Source organism: Dryobates pubescens, chromosome 3 (genome assembly GCF_014839835.1).
Source record: "Dryobates pubescens isolate bDryPub1 chromosome 3, bDryPub1.pri, whole genome shotgun sequence".
Taxonomy (NCBI): Eukaryota; Metazoa; Chordata; class Aves; order Piciformes; family Picidae; genus Dryobates; species Dryobates pubescens.
The window spans coordinates 48,483,995-48,510,081 of record NC_071614.1 but is presented as its reverse complement, the minus strand read 5'-3'; the positions used below and the strand labels follow the sequence as shown (position 1 = coordinate 48,510,081).

General features: G+C 42.2%; 1 protein-coding gene across 6 annotated transcripts in view; it reads right to left on the bottom strand.

Moving 5' to 3' along the window:
• Window positions 1-26,087, bottom strand: part of MACROD2 (mono-ADP ribosylhydrolase 2) — a 1,047,040-nt gene that overhangs the window by 64,675 nt on the left and 956,278 nt on the right. For 4 of the 6 annotated variants that reach the window (XM_054180117.1, XM_054180116.1, XM_054180112.1 and 1 more), the window contains exons 10-11: window positions 24,723-24,764; window positions 13,032-13,115 (exon numbers count right to left, since the gene is read on the bottom strand). In XM_054180117.1, coding sequence (XP_054036092.1) covers window positions 13,032-13,115; window positions 24,723-24,764 — 126 coding nt within the window. The remainder of the gene's footprint in view (window positions 1-13,031; window positions 13,116-24,722; window positions 24,765-26,087) is intronic. The other 2 variants (XM_054180114.1, XM_054180115.1) reach the window with 1 other exon arrangement.

The window sequence follows — 26,087 nt, the reverse complement described above, 5'->3', positions numbered from 1 at the left end:
CCCTGGGGAATGTCTATGGACATGAGATCAAGCTCTCTTAACCTTTGCTTGGCCTGATTAGAAAGGTATCAGGAAGTCTGTATTCTCAACGATTTCTTTTAGCTTCATAATAATATTAGAGGCTGCAGTGCAGGATGCTGGATCAGATGTGATGGCTACACTCCTTTTTTTTCTCCATCATGGTGAGATAGTGAAAACCGCTGAGTGCTGGCCTTAATGAGGCATTTGAGAACCTGACTCCTGAACATATACACTGGGAGAAAGGAAGTTAATTCGTGGTCCAGTAAATGGCTTGATAGTGACACACATTATTTTTTCCGCCCCCTGTGATCTTTTCTGGCTCCTGTTTTTTTTTTGATTGCAGCTTCTCTGAAGCAACATGGTTAGAAGTTCCTCACACGAGCTCCTTGCTTTCACAGAACATGTGAAGCCTGTTGAAGAGAACAGCAGCAGCCCAAATGCAATTAGGTGGATGGAAGAAAAGCAGAGGAGGAGTGTGTTTTTCAGAAGCACATGTACCTCTGGTGGCACGCTGCATTCTGCTAGTGTTTTAAGGCTGAAAAATGACACTCTCCCCTTTTCCAGCAGGCAATACATCCTGGCATCCAGCAGATGGGACTAGTCGAGAAGTATTTCCAGGCTGACCCTGTAGAGAGCTGCTCTCAGGAGAAAAGGAGATGGAGCAGGAGTTTCGACACTCCACCTGAGAGCCAAGAGGTAGCAAGGGGGAGTCCGATGGCCACCACAGGGGACACGGGCCTCTTGTCTCCCCAGTAACAATTTTATAAGCTAAAGAGATTTCTTAGCATCTCACATTAGTGAGCTCTAACCTGTAAAAAATGGCATTACATGGGTGACCAAAATTGCTTGGTAAAACCAGCTGGGTTTTTTCCCCTCCTCAACCTGAAATTAAACAGTGCTTGTTTCAAAATCAGTGTTCTGTTGGTCCATACTCCGTAGGAGAACTGCATGCAAAATGGGAAGCTAGCTGTACTAGACGATAAACTTTCCTCTCTCCCTTCCCCTTTTGTTTTAAAAACATGGACTTAGGACTTGCAGCATGCAATTAATAAACATAGAAAAATATTCTTTGCATCATCAGGATGCATTTCAAAAGGAAATTCATCTGGTTCAGAAGCTGTGGAAAGGAACAGGACATTCAAAACAACCCTGTAACACCACACCACACTGACACTTCAAAAATCTTTACCATTAGACCAGAACCAAAGAGAATACTGCTCCGCTGCAGTGCCAGAGCACAAAGGATTTCATTGCAGCCAAGTGCAACATGTCTGGCTTTGCAGAGGACATCCCATTCAGAAAAAGCAGGTCAGGCATAATCAGTAACTACTGATAAATCACTGAAAATCATTTCAGCAATTACCTCACTGCATTCACAACATTTAAGTACATTTCCGGACGTTACTCATTTCTACATCCATTATAATGAGCGTGACTGTAACCATGAGTTATTTGGCTAAACCCAGGTATTTCAAGGATTCATTCATGCTTATTGCTGAGGGAATGCATCTCTTGTTAAAACCACTCACACAGGGCAAACTCCAACTACAAAAGAAAGTTTAAATAATCATCAGATTCATCAGCTTACCAGTTAAAACACATATTCATCAGTACGTTTTGTCAACCCTATGGCTATTATTTCACCGGGTATTCAGTGTTTGTAATTGGTATAACAGAACAATAATTACAGCACTATAAATTAGATTCTCAACATGTTTTCCATCCTAACACTTCATTTTGTTCCTTTAGAAAGAAAACGTAAAAGACTTGAAGCAGAAGCTTCACCTCTTGTACTCTGACCCAGACCAACAGACTGACTGGCTCGTGACATGAAAATTAATCTCGATCAGCATATTGAAGGTACGTGTCGTGCCTGCCAAGTGACTTTGACAGAATCAGAGGAAGCAGAGGAGCAGACAAGTGATCCTCAAGTAAACGACTTGAAGAAGGAAGGGTTAAGCTCTGCTTGGCCCAGAGAATCTCTTCATTTCAGGAGAAAGGGAGGAAGCAGGGTATGAATACACTAACAAGAAAGCAAACTATAGGGTGGAGAAGGGACTACTCCCAAAGCAACTGACAAACAGTTTTTTTCAGCTTTTAAAAATTCTTCTAATGAGGCTCTCTCTGAGCGTCTTCTATTGATGAAGAATCTTTCTGTAATTATTACTCTCCATTGGAGCTGTATACAGAGCAAATGGAAAGGCTTTAAGCAGCACATGCTTAAGGCAAAGACCTGGAGATATATTTCACAAGAGCAGCGAGCCAATTTTTCACCATATTTCTATTCACCCTGGCTCTCGTTTTTTCCAAGCAGAAAAGCCAGACCTAGTGCACTTCCCCTGAGTCCTCCCCATGACATTATCAGTAACAGAAATGCCTTTTCCACTGGATGGCCTCTACAGTGTCTGCCATCCTTCTCTTTCTGCTACTGCAGCAACTGGCGATTGCATTTCCTTTAGGAGAAAGCTGTCCTCGCAATATCTGCACTTCTATTATCCCAGTAATTGTACAGCAATGCCTCAGTCACTCCAAAGGAGACAGAAAAAGTGGCCAATGACATGTCGTGTCATTTTAGGCTAGCAAATGTAAATGATTTTGAATCACATCAAAGACAAATGGGAACATCTGTTTCTTTTCCTTGGAATGGCAGTCAGCTAAGAAAACAGGAATTTGAGAATTACAGTGGCACTGTACAGACAAAATAAGCACATCAGATGCTAAAATGCTTACTTCTGACCATATATTTTGCTTTCTCTTGCCAAGCTGACTACTTACTAAAAGGCACTTGCTCTCTCCTCTTACCTTTTCCTTTGAGATCAGCAACAAAATTCACCCACCCCCACTCCCTTGCAATGATATATACACCCTCATTTATATTTGGTAGAAAACAGTGATCAGTCAGCACACTGTGCAAGCTGGTAGAGCACGCAGCACTTCTACCTAAACTACAAAACTGGATACTCTGAGTGTCTGCCCACTTTAGATTAAGGCGAGGTGTTCAGCATGCAAAGTGATATACCAGCTGCAGTAGCAGCCCCAAACCAAAGCAGATGATATGATAAATAATATGCCAGCAGTCAGATGGGAGAGGGCTGGGACAAGATCCCTACAAAAGTCCAGAGGACAAACTCACAGCAGCAGCAGCACCAGTGTGGTTTCATTATTTTTCCCATTTTCTCTGCAAGAACCTGAAGGCACCTGGCTTTTCACATCTTCAACTACTCTTGCAACAAACATGGCAAGTCAAAAATATTAATAGCCTGCTGGCCTTTTGTCTCTTCCCATTTCAGAGCTGAATGAGTGCCATAGAATTTTGCTCACAGACCTACTCCTCTTCAACAATACCTTTCTTCACAAGCAGTCAGCAACTTACTTAGAACTGAGGCTAAAGTCAATGTCTCAAAGACTGTTCCAAAAGAAACATTTTCCAGAACAAAACAGAATTGCAGACAATGTATTTTTAGTTACAGGAAGAAATTCTGCAAACCCAGCACAAACTAGTCTACTTTCCCCCCCAGTACAGATGCTATTAATAATAAAAGTATTTTCACTACAGAGAAAGTTGTGCTTAGATAATTTATATCATCCACAACGTGTCAACAGTCAGAGTAAGGTTCCTCCAAATGACCTCCCCCTTCCTAGAGCTGAAATAAAAGAGATAGAAGGCTAATAACCAGGCTCACAGCTTTGTTGCCACTCTCACATATCTATGACCACACCACATCCTTGAGCACCAGGTTTGACCCTGTTACCTCCCCATATAGCTCTTGCCATGCAAGTCTGGGTGTATCCTCTGGTTCTCTGGGTGGCCAGTGACCACAGATCTCTCCTGTGGTTTGGGCTGCCAAACTTTCCTCAAGCTGGGCCACACTTCTATGGCAAAATGCAAATAAAACCCCCAAGATCTGGCAGACAAAGTACGCCAGTTTTGAACTATCTTTTTTTTACAGCACAAAAATATTGCCACTGCAATCATACTAATGATATGAAAGCCCTTCTAGGAGAACAGGGAAACTAATTAATGAGAAAATTAAAAATACAGACATTGATCTTACAGATGTTACATTCTGCACATGAGTAGATTTGCTGGCTTCAGCAAAACTCCTACAATATGAGAAGAAAGCACACATATATCCATACATACACTCAAGATCATACAGCCTGCAACCATTTTCAGAGTATTCCCGTGGCAAAATGATATCAGACATAAACCAAGCAGCACATACACACAAAGGCCATTACTGCAGAACTATAAACATATTAAAATGAATCATTAGGGGCAGTAGCCTGAGGTTACAGAACATTTTCAGTTTGCATTTTAATTTCTTTTAATTAAATTATAATTTAGGGCATTTTTAATCACTACTTGTGTATAACCCCTTTGGGGTAAATTTGGAGAAGGGTTACTAGAGAGTCATCTGAAGTAATTGTTTAATGGAGTTATGAGACTGCTTCCCTCTCTGCTGCTTCAACCATTTTTCTCACTGCAGACGCTGTCCTGAACGCTGCTGTCACTGCACCCGGCCTGGCCAAGTTATCAGCCAAATAAGAAACAAATTTCCATTTTCTGCCAGCATTTTGTCAGGAATTGTCGAGGAGTGTGGGAAAAGAATGGGGAAAGAATGAGAAAACTTGCTCTTGAGGATTACCTCAGAGATTTAAAATAACACTATTGTATTTCACCTATTTAAAGTCCTGGGGAATATAGGAGCCTTACCTAAAGCCCACTGAAGTCACTAGGTACGTTCTCTTTGCCTCACTCCTCTGTGGATAATGAGGCAAGTAACTTGGCTTCATTTTGTCTTTCCTGACTAGGGGTGAACCAGAGGATAACAGATACAGCATCAAATTAAGTGCTTGGAAGACAGGAGCACTCAGATTTGTCCCAGTCCACTTCATACATAACATTGCTGGGAATGTTGTGTTGGTTTTTTGGTAAGCGTAATTCTTCTGTCTCATGTATAGCATGGCTCAGATTTTGCAATTCAGGTGAGACATCTAAGATTTCATTGACAAAGATGCTGATCATTGCTATTTCTGAAAATCTGAAGCTGTGACCATTCAAAATAAATGAAAGCAGGCATCTCCTGGAAGCTTGAGTTGTCCAACACAACCAAAATATGGACATCATATACAGCCTGTACAGAGGACAAAGATACCACTGGCATTTGACTGCAGAAAGTAGACATGCTGTGATGCACAAGTATTATCACTCTGATCACAGCATACAGAAGTGGACAGAAATCATGCCAGGTGATACATGGCCTGTCAGTCTGACCTTGGTGCCAGGAAAGGTTATGCAGCACAGCATCCTGAGTGCAATCACACAGCACATAACAAGATGACCAGGTGATCAGGCCATGTCAGCATGGGCTCATAGAATGGTTCTGTGTCTCAGGCAGAACAGAGGCTCCCTGACTCCTAGCTCTACAGACAATCCCATCTAAGACACAGAAAAAGAAAGGGACCCCATATGTGACAGAGCACAACATGGTTACAAATATTGTCAATGTTATTATGTCCATTTATTATTCATTAATACTTCCCTGGTGTGGCTAATAGACTAGGCAACTGAATATCATTAAAGATTGTGGCACAGCTGCTTTCCAAGCTACAATCAAAGTAAAACATAAGACCAATTTCAATTGTTTTGCATACAGGTCACAAAATCATGTGGTGTGACATCGTGACAAAGCAAAGAGATAGATAAGAAGCCACACAGGCAGTCACACTTGCTAAAAACAGCATAAAACACACACCAAGTGGTGCACTATTTTGCATCAGTATTTCCTCATTAAGGGACTACCCCCATCTTCTGCACTGGACCTGAACACTCATGATGGCTTATGGTTATTCACATCATAGTTAGAAATGAGAAATGAATTCCTTGACAGATGAGTCCCCTGCAGGTATGCTGGTTGGTCACTGTGTATAATTCTCCATTGACATCATTGTATTAGTCACTTTAGTAACTCAGTATTTTGTACCTTAGCTCACCTCAGAATGAAAATCTAATCTGAAGCACTTGGTGTGAAAACAGGGATTTGTAACTGTTTGTCTGGTGTGATTTACAGACTTACATTCAGCTGCTAAAAAAACCCCAAATGGTCAACACAACAGGACTTCACATCACCTGTGGAGGCCAAAATGAGATGTGTTTAAAAAGTTGTTTTGTGTACCACTGCACAGCAATTTAATGAAACAGTAGAAGCCACCTCAGCAATGAAAAGAATCTTCTAATGAGGGTTTGCTCAGACAGCAAATACAAATGAAAATTGAGATAACATCTTCTTTTTCCTCTGGCTAAGTGGAAGGTGATCACCTGGTATTCTGAGAGCTGTAATCAGTCAAGACAGATGGTGGACTTCAAAACAGAAGTGAAAAAAAAGAAGCTATCAACCCAAGTGAATATTTCACTGTGACTTTAAATATAACCAATCCACATTAAGGTGGAACATTTCACAGACATGTTTGATACACTTGCTTCCCAGTGAATTTCTTCTGTAGTACTTTATCTTCATTTAAAATTTTACTTAAGGATTTGGTTTGGTGGCAAAAATAATACAGCAACTTCTAAGATATCTTAATAAGAAGTAGCACTTTTGAGGCTGAAGAAGAGAGTGTGTGTTTTTGAAGTATAATTATGTGTCTAGATGTTCATTTTTAGTAGATTATGAGAGGAGCAGAAATTTACTGAAGTCTATTACTGCCCTGTGGGATGCAAAGAAGAAATGTAGTTACAATTTTTCAAATGATAACAGGATTGCTTGCTCTAAACTGAAGAACATTTTAAAATTAATCAGAAGTTGAATGTAGTTAATATTAATACATACTTTAATGAGAGGGACAATCAGACCTGCATAGTAGCAGAAGGCCCTCAGGAAAGACATCCCCGTGTAATGGGAACACACAGCTGCTGCTGTACACATGGCCCCAGCCCCAGGGCAGACAAAGCCTACCTTGGAGGAAAGCAGGAGAAATGCCAAGCCCTGCTGACCTTTGTGAGTGCATACACCACATCCCTCTCTAGAAAGCTAGAGAGTGAGCAGCAAAGCTGCAAAATTCATAGTGATCCAGGAAGGGGAAGCCTTATACTACTCTCACATTTAAGGCACTAAGCTGTAAAATTAATTTCATTTTCTGATCCCAAGACTGTGTACTTCTTGTCACTGGACAAAAGCTGTTTTGGGAGAAGGGATGAGAAGCCAGAGTGTCTCCCGGTCAGTGAACATCCTACCTAATCGCTGTGACCTGCTAAACCAAAGAGTTGTCATGATAAAATACAACCCATTTCACCTCATTTTTACTGTGCATGCCTGTCACTAGACTGACATCTCTCATGGACAGAGCAGGGCAGGAACCTGCTAGTGAGCATCATTTCAGACTGCCGAGCAACATTTCAGGTAGTTGATGTTGCCCCTGAAAGTCAAGGGGTTGATAATGTGATGACCTCATCAACCAAAGGAACCAATTCTACCAACTATCTTAAAGGTGATTTGTGTTCATTTTGATCCTCCTGGCTGGGCTTATCCATCAAACTACTCCTACCAAGGGAACAGAAAGCAGACAAAGTTCATCCCAGATGAGCAATTCCAACAGACCAGCTCCGCACACACATACCAAGTCTCAGCTAAGGTGACTGTGTGAGAACAACCACCTGTCAATCTACCAGGAAGAACCTGTTCATTCATTCTGGAAGTAGCTTATTAGAACACCTGGAGCAAGACAACTTCCTGTTCTGCCCTCTCATCCCTCTACGAAGGGAAAGGAGGATCTGGACCTTGGGAAGCACGGAAAAGGTTTTTGCTGCATGGATTGATCATCCCTCTCATAGAGAAGGGAAAAGAGCAGGCATTTGTGCTGCTGTTATTAGATATATTAGTTACCTTTCATACAATATTGATCATCTGCAGACCATGGAAGGAATGAGACAGGCAGCTTTTGGGCAGGCTGAGAAATCCTATGAGGAAGGAAAAGGCAAACAGTTTTGCTCCTCCTAATATCAAAAAATCTATTTCACACACCTTGCTGTTCAGTAAATACAGGACACTCGAGATGGTAGCTAAGGGAACTAAGGTACACTTCAAAATTTTGTATTATTAAGACCTGTAAAAAACTGTTTGCTTTTGCTGGTGGCAACCAGTAGGATGAGAACAGGTGAGCTGTGGCATTTGTGCTAAGTGGTGGCTTCTATGCTGTCACAAGTGCCACCATTTTGTTTAGGTAATTGCTTTAGGATGGTGTTACCAAACTACTGAAGTTTAATTCCAAACATATTTGTCTCATCTGAGACTTTACAATCCATCACTGAGTGCACCTGACTGAGGGAAAAGGCAAAATTATTACTCTCAGATTTTACTCTCCCAAGATCAAGACAAAGAGGGGAAGAAAAAAAAAGAAGAAGAAAATTGCACTGCATGTTTGCACATGTCAAACTTGAAATACTGCAAGGAACCTGGGACTAAAGAATGTTTCTCCATGTATCCAGTCTATCCATTTCCCCAGACAATAACCTATGCTACAATGAAGAACTACTGAATATAACTGTTGACAGGGAAATCTGCTATGCAGTTCACACTTGCTTTCCTCTATCAATGGTCTGGAGGCAGAGAACAATATATCTAATAGCATAATAACAGACACCATTAATACTTCAGAGGTTTGGTATAAAATTGCTTTCATTAGCATGTCAAGTGTTTATTTTAGCTTACTGCAAAACAAGCTCCTTGCATACAGACACTCACTCGACTTTCCTTGATTGCAGAGAGGGTAATAATGAAGGAGCCTACTTTCCCTGATCTTCTGTGGAGGTTTCTACATGCGCTGAAAAGATATTGCTTCATTAGCTCTACCCAATGAATCTGCTTGGTGTGCTGGAGAAAAGCATGGCAGCAGAAATATTACTGAACTCAGTAGAACAGTTTTTACAGACTGTCACAGGAGCATGCATGAGGCTGTATTCCCATCTTCAGTATAAAAGAACCCTGACAGCTAGCTAAGTAGATTAAAAAGTATTTGGTTCTTCCTGTGCCTCGGTGCATAGTTGTTAAATATTTTACATCTGGTCATGTTACCAGGGGCAAAAGACTTTCTAATGTTAAATGTTAGCATCTTTTGACTTCATTTTATTGCTAAATGTATGGGTGGGTTTTTTCCTTTATCTGCTGGGGTTTTTGGTGTGGTGGGGTTTGGTTGGTTGATTTGTTTTGTTGCTTTTTGTGGTTGGTATTTTTTTCTTTATTTGTCTGCTGGTTTCTAAACTGGGGGTAGTTCACATGTTTTAGGTGTCCCAAAGTTAAAACATACTGAAGACCAGGCACTTCAATTTTATCATGAGGGAAATTCAACAGAGCTGAGCTCAGGCAGGGTTTGGCTTTACTGTGTTTTATTTGATGCTGTTTACACACATTAGGTACTCAAAGGTTTGTTAAAAAAGAAAAGGGCAGCTTTTAGGAAGGGAAGACAAACTTCTACCTAAATAAAATTCCTCAGACATGTATTTCTGGTTCATGTCACATATTCACAGCTTTCATAATCCTCACGGTTCCACATGAAAAGTTTGTTTAATTAGTCAAAACCAACAGCTAATAATCAAAACAGTAGAAACTAAATCCCATTCTCAGACAAATGTGTGCAAATCCCATTTTCTCAAATGGTAGTGGCTTGCAGGTGTGTTGCATTAGACTCCAGCCACTCAGCAGCTTTAGAGGAATTCTGTGTCTGGAACCTAACTGCTTTATTCCTCCTCAGAGCAGAGGCTCAGGTAATGCCATAGAAATCAGAGCCAGGTTTCTTCCCCAGCCCCCCTCAAGCAAACACTTTAATTACCCCCTTTTCTTTTTCTTTTTTTTTCCCACATCACAATAAAAACCCTCACATCTAAATTTAGACTTTCAGTCCTAAACTTTACAGGCCTGATTCCTGCCTGGGGAAATGCAGGCTCTGTCACTGGCTGGACTAAATTCTGCAGCAGTGATTACGTGTTACCAGCCTCAATTCTGCATCAGCAAAATCTACTGTATGGCATCAAATCCAAGGAATTTCACAGCTCGAGGCAATGTATTGCCAGACTATTTACTTCAGCCTTCTAATGCATTTGTTTGTGCTCCACAAAGTGAACTGTAGGTCACTAGGACACACTGACAGGCACAGTAAACTAGTAAACTGTATCTGGCAAGCCAAAGAAATAGGCAGTGGAACATCAATTATTTTTCCAATGGAAGGAAAACCTTACAGTTTTGCAACACTTGCTCTCCTTTTTTTAGTGTTTTTTATTTTAAAGACATTGATAGAATGAGAGCTTTTAGTCATACTCCATATAAAAATACACCATAAAACCTACTATTATTGTGTTGCCTGTTTAGGAATATGGATAATGACACCATGATCCCACACGCTGTTTAGCCTGCATACAAGCTGACATGTGGTTTGTCATCACTGAATTCTCTAATCCAAACACAAAATTGGTATTTTAATTTCAGCTGGGTTTAGTGCAGCATGAAAGAAAAGATGACTGCTCAGGATGAGATTTCCTGGGTTCCCCGACACCTTCCAGGCGATGACAGCTATTGCTTTAAGTACTTGCCATTAACAACCAGTCAAAATGTTAGTGACAGGATGTTACTAACAGTTACTTAAAGTGATAGATGCTAACATTTTTCTGCTCTTTATGACTCACACTATACCCCAGTCCGAACATTTTAGGAGCCGAATGCACAGTGCTAGGTCAAAATGATGAAGATTGTGGCTGGTTTGAGGTGCAGAATGAGATGTGCCAGTTGAAGAGCATTAGGTTCCATGATAAGGAACTGCCACAGCTTAAAAGATTGAGGTTCATCCTTTTAACTGTTTCATATAAGAGGAATTCTCCAGCATTGGGGCATTTTGCTCTCCCTCATACAGGAGAACCACATGTAACCCTGCACTCTGAAAGTAAGAATCGTAGAATTGTTAGGATTGGAAGGGACCTCAAGGATCATCTGGTTCCAACGCCCCTGCCATGGGCAGGGACACCTCACAGTAGATCAGGTTGCTCACAACCTGGCCTTAAAACCCTCCAGGGATGAGGCTTCTACCACCTCCCTGGGCAACCTGTTCCAGTGTCTCACCACGCTCATGGGGAAGATCTTTGTAACATCCTACCTGAATCTACCCATTTCTATTTTTTTCCATTCCCCCTAGTCCTATCATTACCTGACACCCTAAAAAGTCCCTCCCCAGCTTTCTTGCAGGCCCCTTCAGATACTGGAAGGCCACAATACGGTCTCCTCGGAGCCTTCATGTTAGTATCTTTTAGCAACTCTTCCGATGACTTCCTCTGATCCAATTTTAGAACAACATAGACCACGTTTACTTCCATACACTTAGACAAGCTGCCCTACAAAGACCCAAGTCGTTGCACGTATTATATAGGCACCCGTGTAAGCACTTGTAACTTCTGACCACAGAATATGTATGTCATACAGCATAAACACCATCACTGGAGTATACATAGAATAAACCAGGTTGGAAGAGACCTTCAAGATCATCGCGTCCAACCCAGCAACCAATCCAACACCACCTAAACAACTAACCCATGGCACCAAGCACCCCATCAAGTCTTCCTTCTGAAAACCTCCAGTGATGGCGACTCCACCACCTCCCCAGGCAGCCCATTCCAATGGGCAATCACTCTTTCTGTATAGAACTTTTTCCTAACATCTAGCCTGAACCTCCCCTGGCGCAGCCTGAGACTGTGTCCTCTTGTTCTGGTACTGGCCGCCTGGGAGAAGAGACCAACATCCGTCTGTCTACAACCTCCCTTCAGGTAGTTGTAGAGAGTAATAAGGTCACCCCTGAGTCTCCTCTTCTCCAGGCTAAGCAACCCCAGCTCCCTCAGCCTCTCCTCACAGGGCTGTGTTCCAAACCCCTCACCAACTTTGTTGCTCTTCTCTGGACTCGTTCCAGCAACTCAACCTCCTTCCTAAACTGAGGGGCCCAGAACTGGACACAGTACTCGAGGTGCGGCCTAACCAGTGCAGTGTACAGGGGCACAATGACCTCCCTGCTCCTGCTGGCCACACTGTTCCTGATGCAGGCCAGGATGCCATTGGCCCTCTTAGCTGCCTGGGCACACTGCAGGCTCATGTTCAGTCTACCGTCAATCAGCACCCCCAGGTCCCTCTCAGCCTGACTGCTCTCCAGCCACTCTGACCCCAGCCTGTAGCTCTGCATGGGGTTGCCGTGGCCAATGTGCAGAACCCGGCACTTGGATGTGTTCAATCTCCTGCCCTTGGACTCTGCCCATCTGTCCAGCCTGTCGAGGTCCCTCTGCAGAGCCTCTCTACCTCCAGCAGATCAACTCCTGCCCCCAGCTTGGTGTCATCAGCAAATTTACTGATGATGGACTCAATGCCCTCATCCAGATCATCAATAAAGATGCTAAAGAGCATGGGGCCCAGCACTGATCCCTGGGGCACACCACTAGTGACTGGCTGCCAGCTGGATGTGGCACCATTCACCACCACCCTCTGGGCTCGGCCCTCCAGCCAGTTCATAACCCATCGCAGTGTGCTCCCATCCAAGCCAGGGGCTGACATCTTGGCCAGGAGTTTGTAAAAATGGATACAGCTAAAATTTCTTGGAGAAAAGCAAAGTAATAATTTTATTGCTCCATGTTTTGCAGCAGATAGCCTATTTAGCTGACCAGCTCAACCAGCCCTGCACAATACACATTGTTTTTTGTGGTATTGATTTTATAAACTCCAAACAGTTTAGACAGAAAAGAGCATCAGTGTCCCATTATATATCAGCAATAATCAGTAGCCCATCATATAAGAACTACATTGAGATTAAATACACTTCAGAAGAATTAAAATCTCATGGTCCAGGCCAAAAGGAATTTTCCAAGTGTGTGCGAATGACATTCTTAAATCAAAGTTTTCCAGTGCTTTCCCAAGAAGTCAGAGTAAAACTTCCTCCTCAAACTGCAAAACTGATTAATAGCTCTGAAAAGCTGTCAGACAACCTACCTTCAGCATCATCTTGCAGGTCCTCAGGCTGCTCTGCTTTGCTCTTTGCGGGAGATGGAGGCTGGTGTTTCGGTTCCAATCCTTCTTTAAACATTAAAAAAAGTAATATTTAAAATGACATATATTATTTTGATTTTAGAGCATCAGTTATGACCACAATTGGGAGTACATTTTATCTCAGCACTCCAGTATCAGATACCTATCTTTCCATTATTAAAATTAACTACTGCATCATCTGTTATAAAAGACGTAAGAGGAATCTTTCAGCTTGGACTGGACTTCTCCTAACTTTCACATGACAGCAGTGACGAAAGCTCATACTTAAATAATGTACTTCTTCACAAGCTCTTACTCTCTTCAGAAATAAAACATTTAATAATGCTTTAATTTGTAGTTTTTAACATTATATATTAGACCGCATTATGGAGAAATACTCTGAATTAAATGATTTTTCCTTCTCAGATCAATTCTCCACTCAATATTATAAAAGAGTAGCAAATGAACATTGACTGAAATTAATAATGAAATGAGAGGTAGGGAAGCAAGTTTGATAGAGAAGCTTTATGAGATAAAAATGTTCTGGTTGAAAAAAAATCCACTCCAACCTTTTAGCCAGAAAGCAAAAGTAAGCTGGAGTAAAAAGAAAACTTCCTGAGTAAAAAGAGTAGAATAGAATAGAATAGAATAAACCAGGTTGGAAGAGACCTTCGAGATCATCATGTCCAACCTATCATCCAACACCACCCAATCAACTAAACCATGGAACCAAGCATCCTGTCGAGCCTTGTCCTGAACAGCCCCAGCGACGGCAACCCCACCACCTCCCCAGGCAGCCCATTCCAGTGGGCAATCACTCTCTCTGTGTAAAACTTCCTCCTAACCTCCAGCCTAAACCTCCCCTGGCACAGCCCGAGACTGTGTCCTCTTGTTCTGGTACTGGTTGCCTGGGAGAAGAGACCAACCCCTGCCTGACTACAACCCCCCTTCAGGTAGTTGTAGACAGCAATAAGGTCACCCGTGAGTCTCCTCTTCTCCAGGCTAAGCAACCCCAGCTCCCTCAGTCTCTCCTCACAGGGCTGTGTTCCAAGCCCCTCACCAACTTTGTAGCCCTTCTCTGGACACGCTCCAGCAAGTCAACATCCTTCTGTGAGAGACTAAAGCTTGTCCCTCCTTGTGTGACTCAACAAAGATAAAATCACTTGCTGCTTGCCCAGACAATATGTTGTTGGGCAGAGACACTGGAAAGAAGGTGCAAAGATCATGTAGGAATCCTGTCTACCAATCCTGGATGCAAATCACCTTGTGATTGCATCGTGATAACACTGACTGCAGCTGGCCTGCAATGGCCCAAGGACCCAGCCATTACGCCTTCAGGACAAGATCATTTCCAGCTACCAGATACCCCCAGGAAGGGAGGATGGTGAGACAATGGACTCACCACCTGTTTCCTGATGTGTAATGAGTGTGTGGGCAGGTAGATGGAGAAGGGGAAGGTGGAGGCCCACCCCCACCCCCTTCTAGTCCCCTGCCCAAACACACAGAAATGCACAGAAAGATTTCCTGAGGAACGATACCTGGATATTTACCTAAGGAGGATTTCCTGGCCCCTGAATTCTTGAGGGACAATGCTTGGACACATACCTAAGGACTAAAAACTGTATAAAATACTTGACCACTACTGGCTTAGAAGAATTAAAATGCAGAAGAAGGAGCATGTGCTGAGAAGGAAGGAAAAGCCCGGGACAATGCTGCTTTGGAAAAAAAAAGGCCGTGGAGCCTGGGAGAAGCAGACTGAACCCTCTCTCTGTGTCCTAAGTCCCACCTGCTGCAACTCATGGAGCTGAAGTGGCTGCCCAGAGGACCACATCTCTTCTCCAGCCAAAGCCTCAGCAACCTTTCTCTACAGACCCAGGACCACATCTCTTCTCCAGCCAAAGCCTCAGCACCCTTTACAGACCCAGGCTGCCCAGAGGACCACATCTCTTCTCCAGCCAAAGCCTCAGCACCCTTTACAGACCCAGGCTGCCCAGAGGACCACATCTCTTCTCCAGCCAAAGCCTCAGCACCGTTTCTCTACAAACCCAGCATCTCCTGCAGCACCTTTCCTCCACAGACTCAAACTGTCTTGGGGGGGGGGGGGGGGGGGGGGGTGTGAGTGGTGTGGTAATATAATTCCTTTCCTCTTCTCTCTCTCTTCTCTCTCTCCCTCTCTATCTTCTCCCTCTCCCCTCCTTATTTCCATTTTATTTATGTAATAAATAGTCTAGCTGTTGATATTTTGGCCTCGCTTGTGCCTCTAATTTCACAACACGGGAATATTCAAAAGAACTGAGTCTCTTTCCCTCTCCGGACGGAGACACCTTCCTAAACTGAGGGGCCCAGAACTGGACACAGTACTCGAGGTGTGGCCTAACCAGTGCAGTGTACAGGGGCAGAATGACCTCCCTGCTCCTGCTGGCCACACTGTTCCTGATGCAGGCCAGGACACCATTGGCCCTCCTGGCTGCCTGGGCACACTGCAGGCTCGTGTTCAGCCTACTATCAACCAGTAACCCCAGGTCCCTCTCCACCTGGCTGCTCTCCAGCCACTCTGACCCCAGCCTGTAGCTCTGCATGGGGTTGTTGTGGCCAATGTGCAGAACCCGGCACTTGGATGTGTTCAATCTCATGCCGTTGGACTCTGCCCATCTGCCCAGCCTGTCGAGGTCCCTCTGCAGAGCCTCTCTACTCTCCAGCAGATCAACTCCTGCCCCCAGCTTGGTGTCATCTGCAAACTTGCTGATGACTGACTCAACCCCCTCATCCAGATCATCAATGAAGATGTTAAAGAGGACGGGGCCCAGCACTGATCCCTGGGGGATGCCACTGGTGCCTGGCCGCCAGCTGGATGTGGCACCATTCACCACCACTCTTGGGGCTCGGCCCTCCAGCCGGTTCCTAACCCATCGCAGTGTGCTCCCATCCAAGCCATGGGCTGACAGGTTGGCCAGGAGTTTGCTGTGGGGGACAGTGTCAAAGGCCTTGCTGAGGTCCAGGTAGACTACATCCACAGGCCTCCCCACGTCCACCAGGCAGTCACCTGATCATAGAAGGAGATCAGGTTGGTCAGGCACAACCTGTCCTTCCTAAATCTGTGCTGGCTGGGCCCTTGGCCATCCTCTAAGTGCTGTGTGATTGCACTCAAGATGCCCTGTTCCATAATCTTGCCTGGCACTGAGGTCAGGCTGACAGGCCTGGAATTCCCTGGCTCATCCAACCGGCCCTGCTTGTGGATGGGTACCACGTTGGCCAGCTTCCAGTCTTCTGGGACCTCTCCAGTGAGCCAGGACTGATGAAAAATGATGGAGAGTGGCTTGGCCAGCTCATCTGCCAGCAATCTCAGCACCCTGGGATGGATCCCATCTGGTCCCATGGACTTGTGGAAATCCAAGCGGCTAAGCAGATCACCAACTACCCCATTATGGAACAGAGGAAATCTATGCTGCTCCCTGGCTCTTTCTGCCAGCTCTGCAGGCCAGCTGTCTGGAAGACATTCTGACCTGCTAGCAAAAATTGAGGCAAAGAAGGTGTTAAGTAACTCTGCCTTCTCCTCATCCTTTGTTACAACGTTCCCCTCCGTGTCCACCAAGGAGTGGAGGTTGTCCCTGCCCTTCCTCTTGCTATTAATGTATTTATAGAAGGACTTCTTGTTGTCCTTCACAGCAGAGGCCAGTCTAAGCTCCAAATGTGCTTTTGCCTCCCTAATTTTCTTCCTACAAGACCTAGCAACATCCTTAAACTTTTCATGGGTCGCCTCCCCTTTCTTCCAAAGATGATACACCCTCTTTTTTTCCCTTAGTTCTTTTAGAAGTTCATCACCCATCCAGGCTGGCCGGCTGCCCCGGCAGCTCATCTTCCGGCACATTGGCACAGCCTGTTCCTGCACCTTCAAGAGTTCCTCCTTGAAGCAGTCCCAGCTCTCCTGGACCCCTTTGTTTCTAAGGGCTGTTTCCCAAGGAACCTTGTATTTGAGGGCAATTAAGTTTAGGATCTCTCACTGATATTCACAGTGTTCAACATCAGTTTGTCAAACTTTACAAATTATGAACTTTTTCTACACCATTTTCAAACTATTCTGTCAAAATATCATCTTCAAAGAAAGGATTAGATTACAATGTGTTCTCTCTGATAGACCCAGAGGCACAAACTGGTAGCACAGAAAACCTGTCAATACAGAAGGGAGGCCAAACTGGAAATTAATCACAAAAGGTATTTGTAAATTAAGATATTTAATGAAAGCAAGTTTACTAATTAAAACATTCTTCAAAGATTGTTGCTTAACCATGAAAGCTGAGAATGGCAGACTACTAAAACTCAGTTCATTGCACTTACTGAATCTCTTCAACCACAACAAGAAAATGACTTTCTGCCATTTGACCTCCAGTTTCCTGTGGCCAACTGAGGGTTTGGGTGAAGGAGAAGCCTAAAGGAAATGTACTTTTGTGCATTCTGGAAAGAAACCTTGACCGCTTGTACCTAGGAAATTTAGGAAGACACATGATTTCACTTGGTTTACCCCATTGCCAAGCTGTGAGAAAATAAGAGTCATGGTATTACCTCAGACTGATTAGCTAATTAGCAACTAGGAAAAAGATGCTATCAACATGAGTATTATAAATTGCTTAAGTGTTCCAAAAACACCTGCCTCTTCTGCTGTCATACGTACCCCACACAATCATCCACTCCCTATGTCAGTGGATTCTTAAACAGCTCTCAGTGATTAGATGCCCAGGCTTCATAAAGGGCTCAGTTCTGCTATGACCTGGAAAGACCTTTTTGTCTTCTGTCCTGCCACAGGTAGGTGTATCTAGAACCAAAATGCTACAAAGTTTCCAAATGGGATGTCTGAAAGAAGTGAGAACGTGGAAAGGGAACTTAGAGTGTCAAGGGGAATATTGTGTTCATTCAAGAGACAAAAAGACATATTGTTGGCTTTACATGGAGCCCAGGAAACTCGGAAAAGTTCTCTGCCTCCACCCCTTGGAAACTGGATATTCTAATATGCTTATGTAAAAAAAAAAAAAAAAAAAAAAAAAAAAAAATAAAAAAAAAACGAAAAAAAAAAAATGAAAAAAAAAACGAAAAAAAAAGAAAAAAAAAAGGAAAAAAAAAAAGGAAAAAAAAAAAAGGAAAAAAAAAAAGGAAGAGGCACGGATAGGGAATCCTCAACAAAAAATCCAAAATGGAGATCTGTGAGAAATTGCTTTCCATCTCATTTGCTGAATTTTAAGGAATGACAATTATCTAGAAAAGACAAATGGAATTGCTCTTCTAGAACATAATTTTTGATTCTTCACAGAACTCCATGTAGTTCAGAGCACGAAGGGCCCTCAGCAATTGGTAAAGTAAGATAGTTACTGTAAAGCAGAACATGTTTTCTGGTTTGGCTGGGGATCAGAAGGTAGACCAACAAGCTGTCAAATAAAAGACAAGTTCGTCAACTCTTTAAAGGGGTTACTCAGGAGCAATGAAGATAGAGTTCAACAAGAACTTCAGTACAAAAGAGAGGTCCTGAAAATAACCAGGCTTTTAAAGATTGTTTCCTGCCAACACTCTCCTATTGTTGAGAAAAATAACTTGATTATTGACTTATGACTTCTTTGGTTCTAATGCCACTCTGAACTACCTGCTACGGTCCCTTTTTTGGTTGACAACAATTCACATCAGGAGACCAAATCAATAGGAGTGTTTCAATCAACACTCACCCCTTTAGTGATGAATTTTATCATCCAACCAATCTGTGAGGCTTCTTCCAGTCAAATGTCAATCAAGTTTAAGTGCAAATGTCCAGCCAGGTCTTTCAGGAGTAGTTGAATACATTAGACAATACGTTCGACATCTTAATTGACAGCACAAAGAGAGAGAGGGAGGAGGCTTCGATTCAGAGAAGTCAGAGCTGTTACTATCTCAAAAGAAATGATCTTTTTGCACTCTATAAAGAACCTTAAAATGCTCACAAAAGGATGTAGAGGCACTATCCCAGGAGAACAAGATTTCAATCACAATTTCCCTGCTTTTTAGCAGATTTCTCTCATTCCAGAGCCAGAAAAGGAACTGTGCAGGCTTCAAAATAATGTCTTTTTATTATGGTCAATATAGAACTCTTAACCCTTTCTGTTCTGCAACAGGCTGTATGTCTTTCAGAAGAGTTAGCTAAATATTATAGAATTTTTGCCTGGAAATTTCTGTTTAAAAATAGTACACCTAGACCAGTGTTCAAACAGATCATATTAAAAGATTTTCTAATCATGATCATCTGAGCAAAAAGGTTCTGAGCTCTAACACTGGGAGAAATGATTCTTTACAGGCTAATTCAGAGGGTCAACAAGCCACTTAAATCTCACAGTCTGTCTCCAGGTAAGCTATTCCCCAAATCCCTCACAAATCCCAAATCTCCCTGGTTACAAGTGATTGCTATTTGCATCTAAGGAAAAAAAAAGAAGAAAGTAAGAAGAAAGGAAAGAGTAGGTCTTCCTCCAAATAAAAGTATCCAAGAGGGTACACAGTAAAACATACAAAGAAATACTGTATCTTGTGCAGCACTGATTGTAGTAGGGCTTCCCTTGTTTATGTGAATGTCCTGACATTCTAGCTGGCTATGACTTCTGTGCTAATGAATAGGTGGTTAATTAGGATGCTCAGGATAGAAACAGGATAATCAGCAGGGCGTTTATTATGAACAACTCTGAGATAGGAAATGAGAAACAGTGGTGTGGCAACATTCACACAGGTGAGGTCAAAAGATTTAGGTACCTGGTGGAGAGTGAAGCTGAGCAGGTTGGGGGACAATATAGACTCAGAACTGAAACTCACTTCTGTGTTTCTTTTACTCTTCCCCCCGCTTCCCTCCCCCCCTTTCTTAATGGTAAGACATTACTTGATGTCAGTGCATAATACCATGACACTATTGTACAGAAATCTGGACAATGCTTCTCATAAAAGCACTTGCTTCTATAATTTCCACATGCAATCACTGCAATTGTACACACAATTATGGCAGTATTAGAGCTTATTTTGCACGCTTCTGTGAATAGATATGCGAATGTATGGGTATAAAACAAAGTCAGATGTTAAGGTTTAGAATAATCTTCCCTTAATGAAGCTTAAAACATTAAGCATCAGGACTCTGCACTGTTATATCACATAAATTAAAGGCAGAGAAGACTATTAGGTTATCTGGTTCTTCTCTTTGCCTGTGCAGGAAATAATTCATAAAGGAAAGGTGAGATGTAAGAGTGCAGGGCTCCATACCCACTATTACTGTATCTGCACTTTTGACTCAAACCATTCTAACAGCAACTGGATGACATATGATACTATCAATGTGCTTTGAATTAAGTGGGGCCATGAAGTCATCGGTTGCTACAAGATACAGCTTCCACAATAACAAACGGATGGGTTGAAATCTTGTGAATCAAATGTCATTAAGAGAGTAATCTTGAGTGTGTATATTTAATCAGACAAGGTTATTTTTGGTTTTAAATGTTTTTCTTATTCCAATATATGCAGTGATGTTATGTCAGTAACTGGCAAAAATGATCATTCATGCTTGTTTTTTAATGTAGTTATTCATGGAAGCTATCTGGAAGATGCAATTAAGACAGTTTCTTGTTTATTTTGAAGAGAAATCACTTCAGGGTGGCAGAAACACATGACAGATTACTTTCATAATGTGTCCATCACTCAATGCACACATTTGGTCATCTGTTACTCCTTATGCCTACCTAATTCCCTAGCTGTTCCCAAGGCCTAATCTTGTGTGTGCTGAAGTCAGTGGACATATTCCCACTGACTTCAGCTGACACCAGACCAGGATCAGGGTTTTTTTCTTCTCATTCCTGCCACCAGGTTTAAATTAGGACCAATTCTGTAACCTCTCCCTCATTCTACTATGTTCTTTTCAAAGGGAAACTGGCACAGATACCATGAGTCTACATCTCATTTGTGTCCCTGTACTTCTCATTTTCCCCCTTGGTTCAATATTAGCCTTTAGAAACACCTAGCCAATAGGAAGTAGGAGGCACAGGAATTGCAGTGAAATTTAGAATGCATGAATCTCTTCCACAGGTCCTACAACTGAGTAGTTTGCAACATGTGCTCTCCAGGAATCCAACACTTCTTTTCTCCTTTTTTAAATTTTTTTAAACTTCCTTAAGCACAGGACTTGGAGAAGTAACACCAAAGCAGATTGAAGACAGACAGCTCAAAAAACCAAGGTCATCAATATTGGTGCCAACTGCTGACTCCATCTGCTGGAGTCATGACCCATGAAGTCAAGTGGAATGAAGAATGATTATTCAATTAATAGCTTGAAGCGGTGACTAGAAGTTGCTACTCTATTTTTTCCCTTAGAACAGTAAAAAACACATATCCTTCAAACTGATAAAAATCAGAGTATAAAAATGAAAACTCCCCTAAATACAGGTGTGGCAGTTTTAGGCTGATGACTAGGAAATTTTCCACAGATTGAGTAGAAAGTGGTAGAAATGCACATAAATTACCATTAGAATAGAATAGAATAGAATAGAATAGAATAAACCAGGTTGGAAGAGACCTTCGAGATCATCGTGTCCAACCTATCATCCAACACTACCCAATCAACTAAACCATGCAACCAAGCATCCTGTCAAACCTTGCCCTGAACACCCCCAGCGATGGCGACCCCACCACCTCCTCAGGCAGCCCATTCCAGTGGGCAATCACTCTCTCTGTGTAAAACTTCCTCCTAACCTCCAGCCTAAACCTCCCCTGATGCAGCCTGAGACTGTGCCCTCTTGTTCTGGTGCTGGTTGCCTGGATGTAAAGGGAAAATAATTATAAGGTCTAAAGAGGTCCACTGGTCTGATAACTAACACAAAGTTACTTGTATAAATTCTCTCTGTTTTCAGAATACAGAATAAAGCAGGTTAGAAAAGACCTTTGAGATCATCAAGACCAACCTATCACTCAATTCCACCTAATCAACTAAACCATGGCACTAAATGCCTCATCCAGTCTCTTTTTAGGCGCTTCCAGTGACGGTGACTCCACCACCTCCCTGGGAAGCAGATTCCAATAGCCAACCACTCTTTCTGGGAAGAATTTCTTCCTAACATCCAGCCTAAACCTCCCCTGGTTCATCTTGAGACTGTGACATCTTGAACTGTCACAGGTTGTCTGGGAGAAGAGACTGACACCCCACCTGGCTACAACCTCCCTTTTCGGCTGCTTTGCTCTAGCAGATACAAGCTGGTTGCTTCTGCTGGCTTGCTGACCTTGGCTCTGTTTCTTTGTTGTGGCTAAGTACTAACAAGCTAGTCTCTGTTCTTCTCTCTCTCTTTTCCCTTGTACAGGGTGGGGAGAAGGGAGCAGAGAGGGGAGAAGCTATTGGTAGCCCCCTGGTATTGCAAATATTGTATATCTTGTACATATTCATTGCATTTAATATTTCTAGATTTTAGTGTGCTTGTAAATATAGCTTCATTTGCTTTCCAACTGAGCTGCTCTGGCAATATCATTTTGGGGGGTAATTTCAACCCACCACAACAGGATTTATGCATAGATTTACAGTTCCTGCAAACACATTCTACAATCTTTAAACAGGCCATACACAAACAGGTCAAAAGGGCATAACTTCTGTGTATTTGCCCCACTACTGAAGCAGACATGCTGAAGATACTTCTCTTTAGCCATGTAGATATTGACTGCTGACACTCAATGCACTGATTCCCAAAAATATCTCCAAGTACATGCTGCTGAAGCTTGCAGCATCCTACAGGCAAACCTGCGAGGGAAGCTATGATCTCATCTCTCTCATATGCACAGAGAGACAGACAGGTAGGGAAATAATCTTCCTCATATGACTTAATTCAGTGATAATTTCCCAGAACAGCTATGTAGCTTCACCTAAATTAATGAAGCTGTGAAGGATACAAGGCAAGAAAGAAGAGACCAGCTATTAAGTGAAAATGTACTTCCTTTTAATTCTAATTCAAAATGCTTTAAAAGAAAAAAAATCAAAGTAATTTGCATCATCTCCATAAGAGCAACAAGATGAAAAATGCAAAATAATTGGCCTTATAAAATTATACACACCATGCTAACTGTAAAAAATGAAATTGGACATATGAGATGAATACCACAAATTCAGCTGTAGGGTAATGTTTGGCAAATGTTTGTTGCATAATGATGGGGTTTATTTTTCTCCTTTTATGTCTGCACACACAACTGTATCAATCACACTAATTGTATTAAAATTTCTAAAAGTTCCTATCCAGTAATCTTGACACCAGAAAGTAATTATAATTGTATGTAATAAAGTCAACAGGCCAGAACAGCCATAAAAGAACGTGCAAATCCATCAGTCTAACACATATCTATCTGTGCAGATCCATGTTTTCACATCCATGCGTACACACCATTCTTCAAGTATTTCTCATTTCTAAGCTAATTAACTGGTTGCATAAATCATCATAATCCATTTGTCTTTAGGACAATCTTGCCAATTTAAGCAGCTAACGTACTGCTTCCAAAGCTCTTACCTCCATTTTCTGTCTGGCATATCTCTGCCTATTGCTGTGTGGCTCTCCTTTCTGACCCCATATCTTTTCATAAAGGGAACTGAAAGTTCCTGCGTAGTGATTGGGATAAGATGGGATCAGGGTCACAAGAGGCCTGCTGCACCATCATGGATGGGTACTAGCTGGTTAGGAAGGAGAAGCAGAGAAGAGGAGTAGGGGGAGCTACACTGCATATTAAAGAAGGTCCTCCACTGCACTGGAGTCTCTTATGCAGCAGGAAATACCCACTGAGTACCTCTCAGTGAAGGTCAGCTGGAAAGCTGCTCTGCGGAGAAGCACCTGGGACTACTGGTAGACAGCAAGTCTACCAGTGAGCCAGCAATGTGCCCTCATGTCCAAGAAGGCCAATGCTATTCTGGGGTGCACTATGAAGAGTGTGGCCGAACCAAAGGAGGCTCTCCTCCTCCTCTGTCCTGGTGAGGTTGCACCTGGAGTATTGTGTCCAGTTCTGGACTCCCCAGAACTAGAGAAACAAGGGACAATTGAAGAGAGTCGAAGGGAAGGTCATGAAGATGATCACGGGACTGGAGCATCTCTTTTAAGAGGGAAGTCTGAAAGACCTGGGGCTCTTTAAACTGGAGAAGTCTGAGAGGGGATCTTACAAATGTTTATCATTATCTGCACTGTGGAGGTCACTAAGATGGGGCTGGGCTCTTCTTAGTAGTGACCTGTGATGGGACAAGGGGCAATGGGTCCAAACATTGCAGTCAAATCATGGCCACTAATCAGAAATGTAAATGACTTGAGAATTGCTGTATTCACACCTTTTTATAGACAAGAGAGTGGAGAATTTTTGTTATTTCCCATTCATGTTCAAACTAGTTATTAATCAAACACAATTGAGTATCACCCACAGGATTATAAGAGAAGATGACACTGAAAAAGGTAGTCTCAGCCATTCTTACTGTGTACTGTTTATTATCAGGGAGAGTTTTGTCTGTGTTATGTTAAAACCAGCAATGGCTGTCGTAGCATCGGCAATAAATTGTTTGCACTGCTTATCACAAACAAGATAATTAGTTCAAGAATTCTTTCAGTTTGGTTGGTGCTTTTGAGAAGTGATATATTTTAGCATAAAATATTGTTTACTCACCTGTCTCTTCAACCATCTCAGTCCCTCTTTCACTATCATAATCTAGAAAGAAAGAAAGACAGAAAGACAGAAAGAAAGAAAGAAAGAAAGAAAGACAGAAAGACAGAAAGAAAGAAAGAAAGAATAAGAATACCAGGAAACATTAAACATCAACTATTCTGTGTTTATAATTGTCCATACTGTAGTTTGCTTAACATTTGCAGTGAGATATGGAGATGGATGAGAAAGAAAGGGTTTGGTATTAGGCTGATATTAATAGATCCAGGAAACAAAAGGAATAAAATTTTGTATAATTTACAGAATTAATAAATTGAAATTGCATTCCATTTTCCAGCACAGTTTTTGGGGTTATTTGTCAAGTTTCAGTTTGCCTTGCTTCCCTTGGAACAGCTGGCTATGCTAAGGGGAGAACTAGTTATCCAGAAATCATACCACATAAAGGAGTCATGATAAATTTCATAGAACATAGAATTGTTTGGGCTGGAAAAGTCCTCTAAGATCATGGAGTCCAACTGATCCTGCCAACTAGAACAATCGTTTAAGACCAAACTTGGTCTAGGCAAGCATTGATCACTTGTAAAGATTAAGATGATATATGAAGAAAGAAGATTCTTTTTGACAGAAGTTGCATTTCAGTAACAAAGGAATTTCTTACTGCAAGCTGTTTTGATGGGGGCGGGGAGCCCTAGTTAACATCTAGGTAATTCATTGTTTCAGAGCCTAAATCATCCAATGGACAGCTCAGTGACCACAGAAGTTTATGTTGACTATGTTCCTAACTCATAGACTACGTTTATGCCCATTTACATGTATCTGAGCACGTGCAAATTCTGTTACAAGCTTACAATTTCTGTCTGAATTTTAACATCTTACAAACTTGTGTATGTGCATATTATGACCAACATTATAACCCAAAGGAGTTTTGTGATGTTGTGTTCCGTGGTAATGGAAAGTAACAGTAGCATTTAGATCCTAATTCACAGGCTCAGATCTTTACACTACAAAATCCACAGAGATCCAAATGCTGTCACACATGCTATCTGGATTAAGCTCTGCTTTCATCAAGATTTGGGGCCTGGAACATTATTTAAGTATCATGAGAACAGAACAATTGGTTGATAACAGAGTCACCCATGGGGAATTCTGTTTTCTCTAAGTATGAAAACACTGAGTGTGAGAATTTTTGTGGATGCTTGTGAATCTCCAGCAGATGGATCTATATCCAGTCTTCGTCTCCCTCCATCTCATTCAGACATGATCCAGAGGGCAGGAATTTCTGAAGCCAGTAAATGACAGCAGGTTATATATTTCTTCTCTTGGGCATTGGGACCAGTACAAAGGATTGGGACTGAATAAAAACACTGC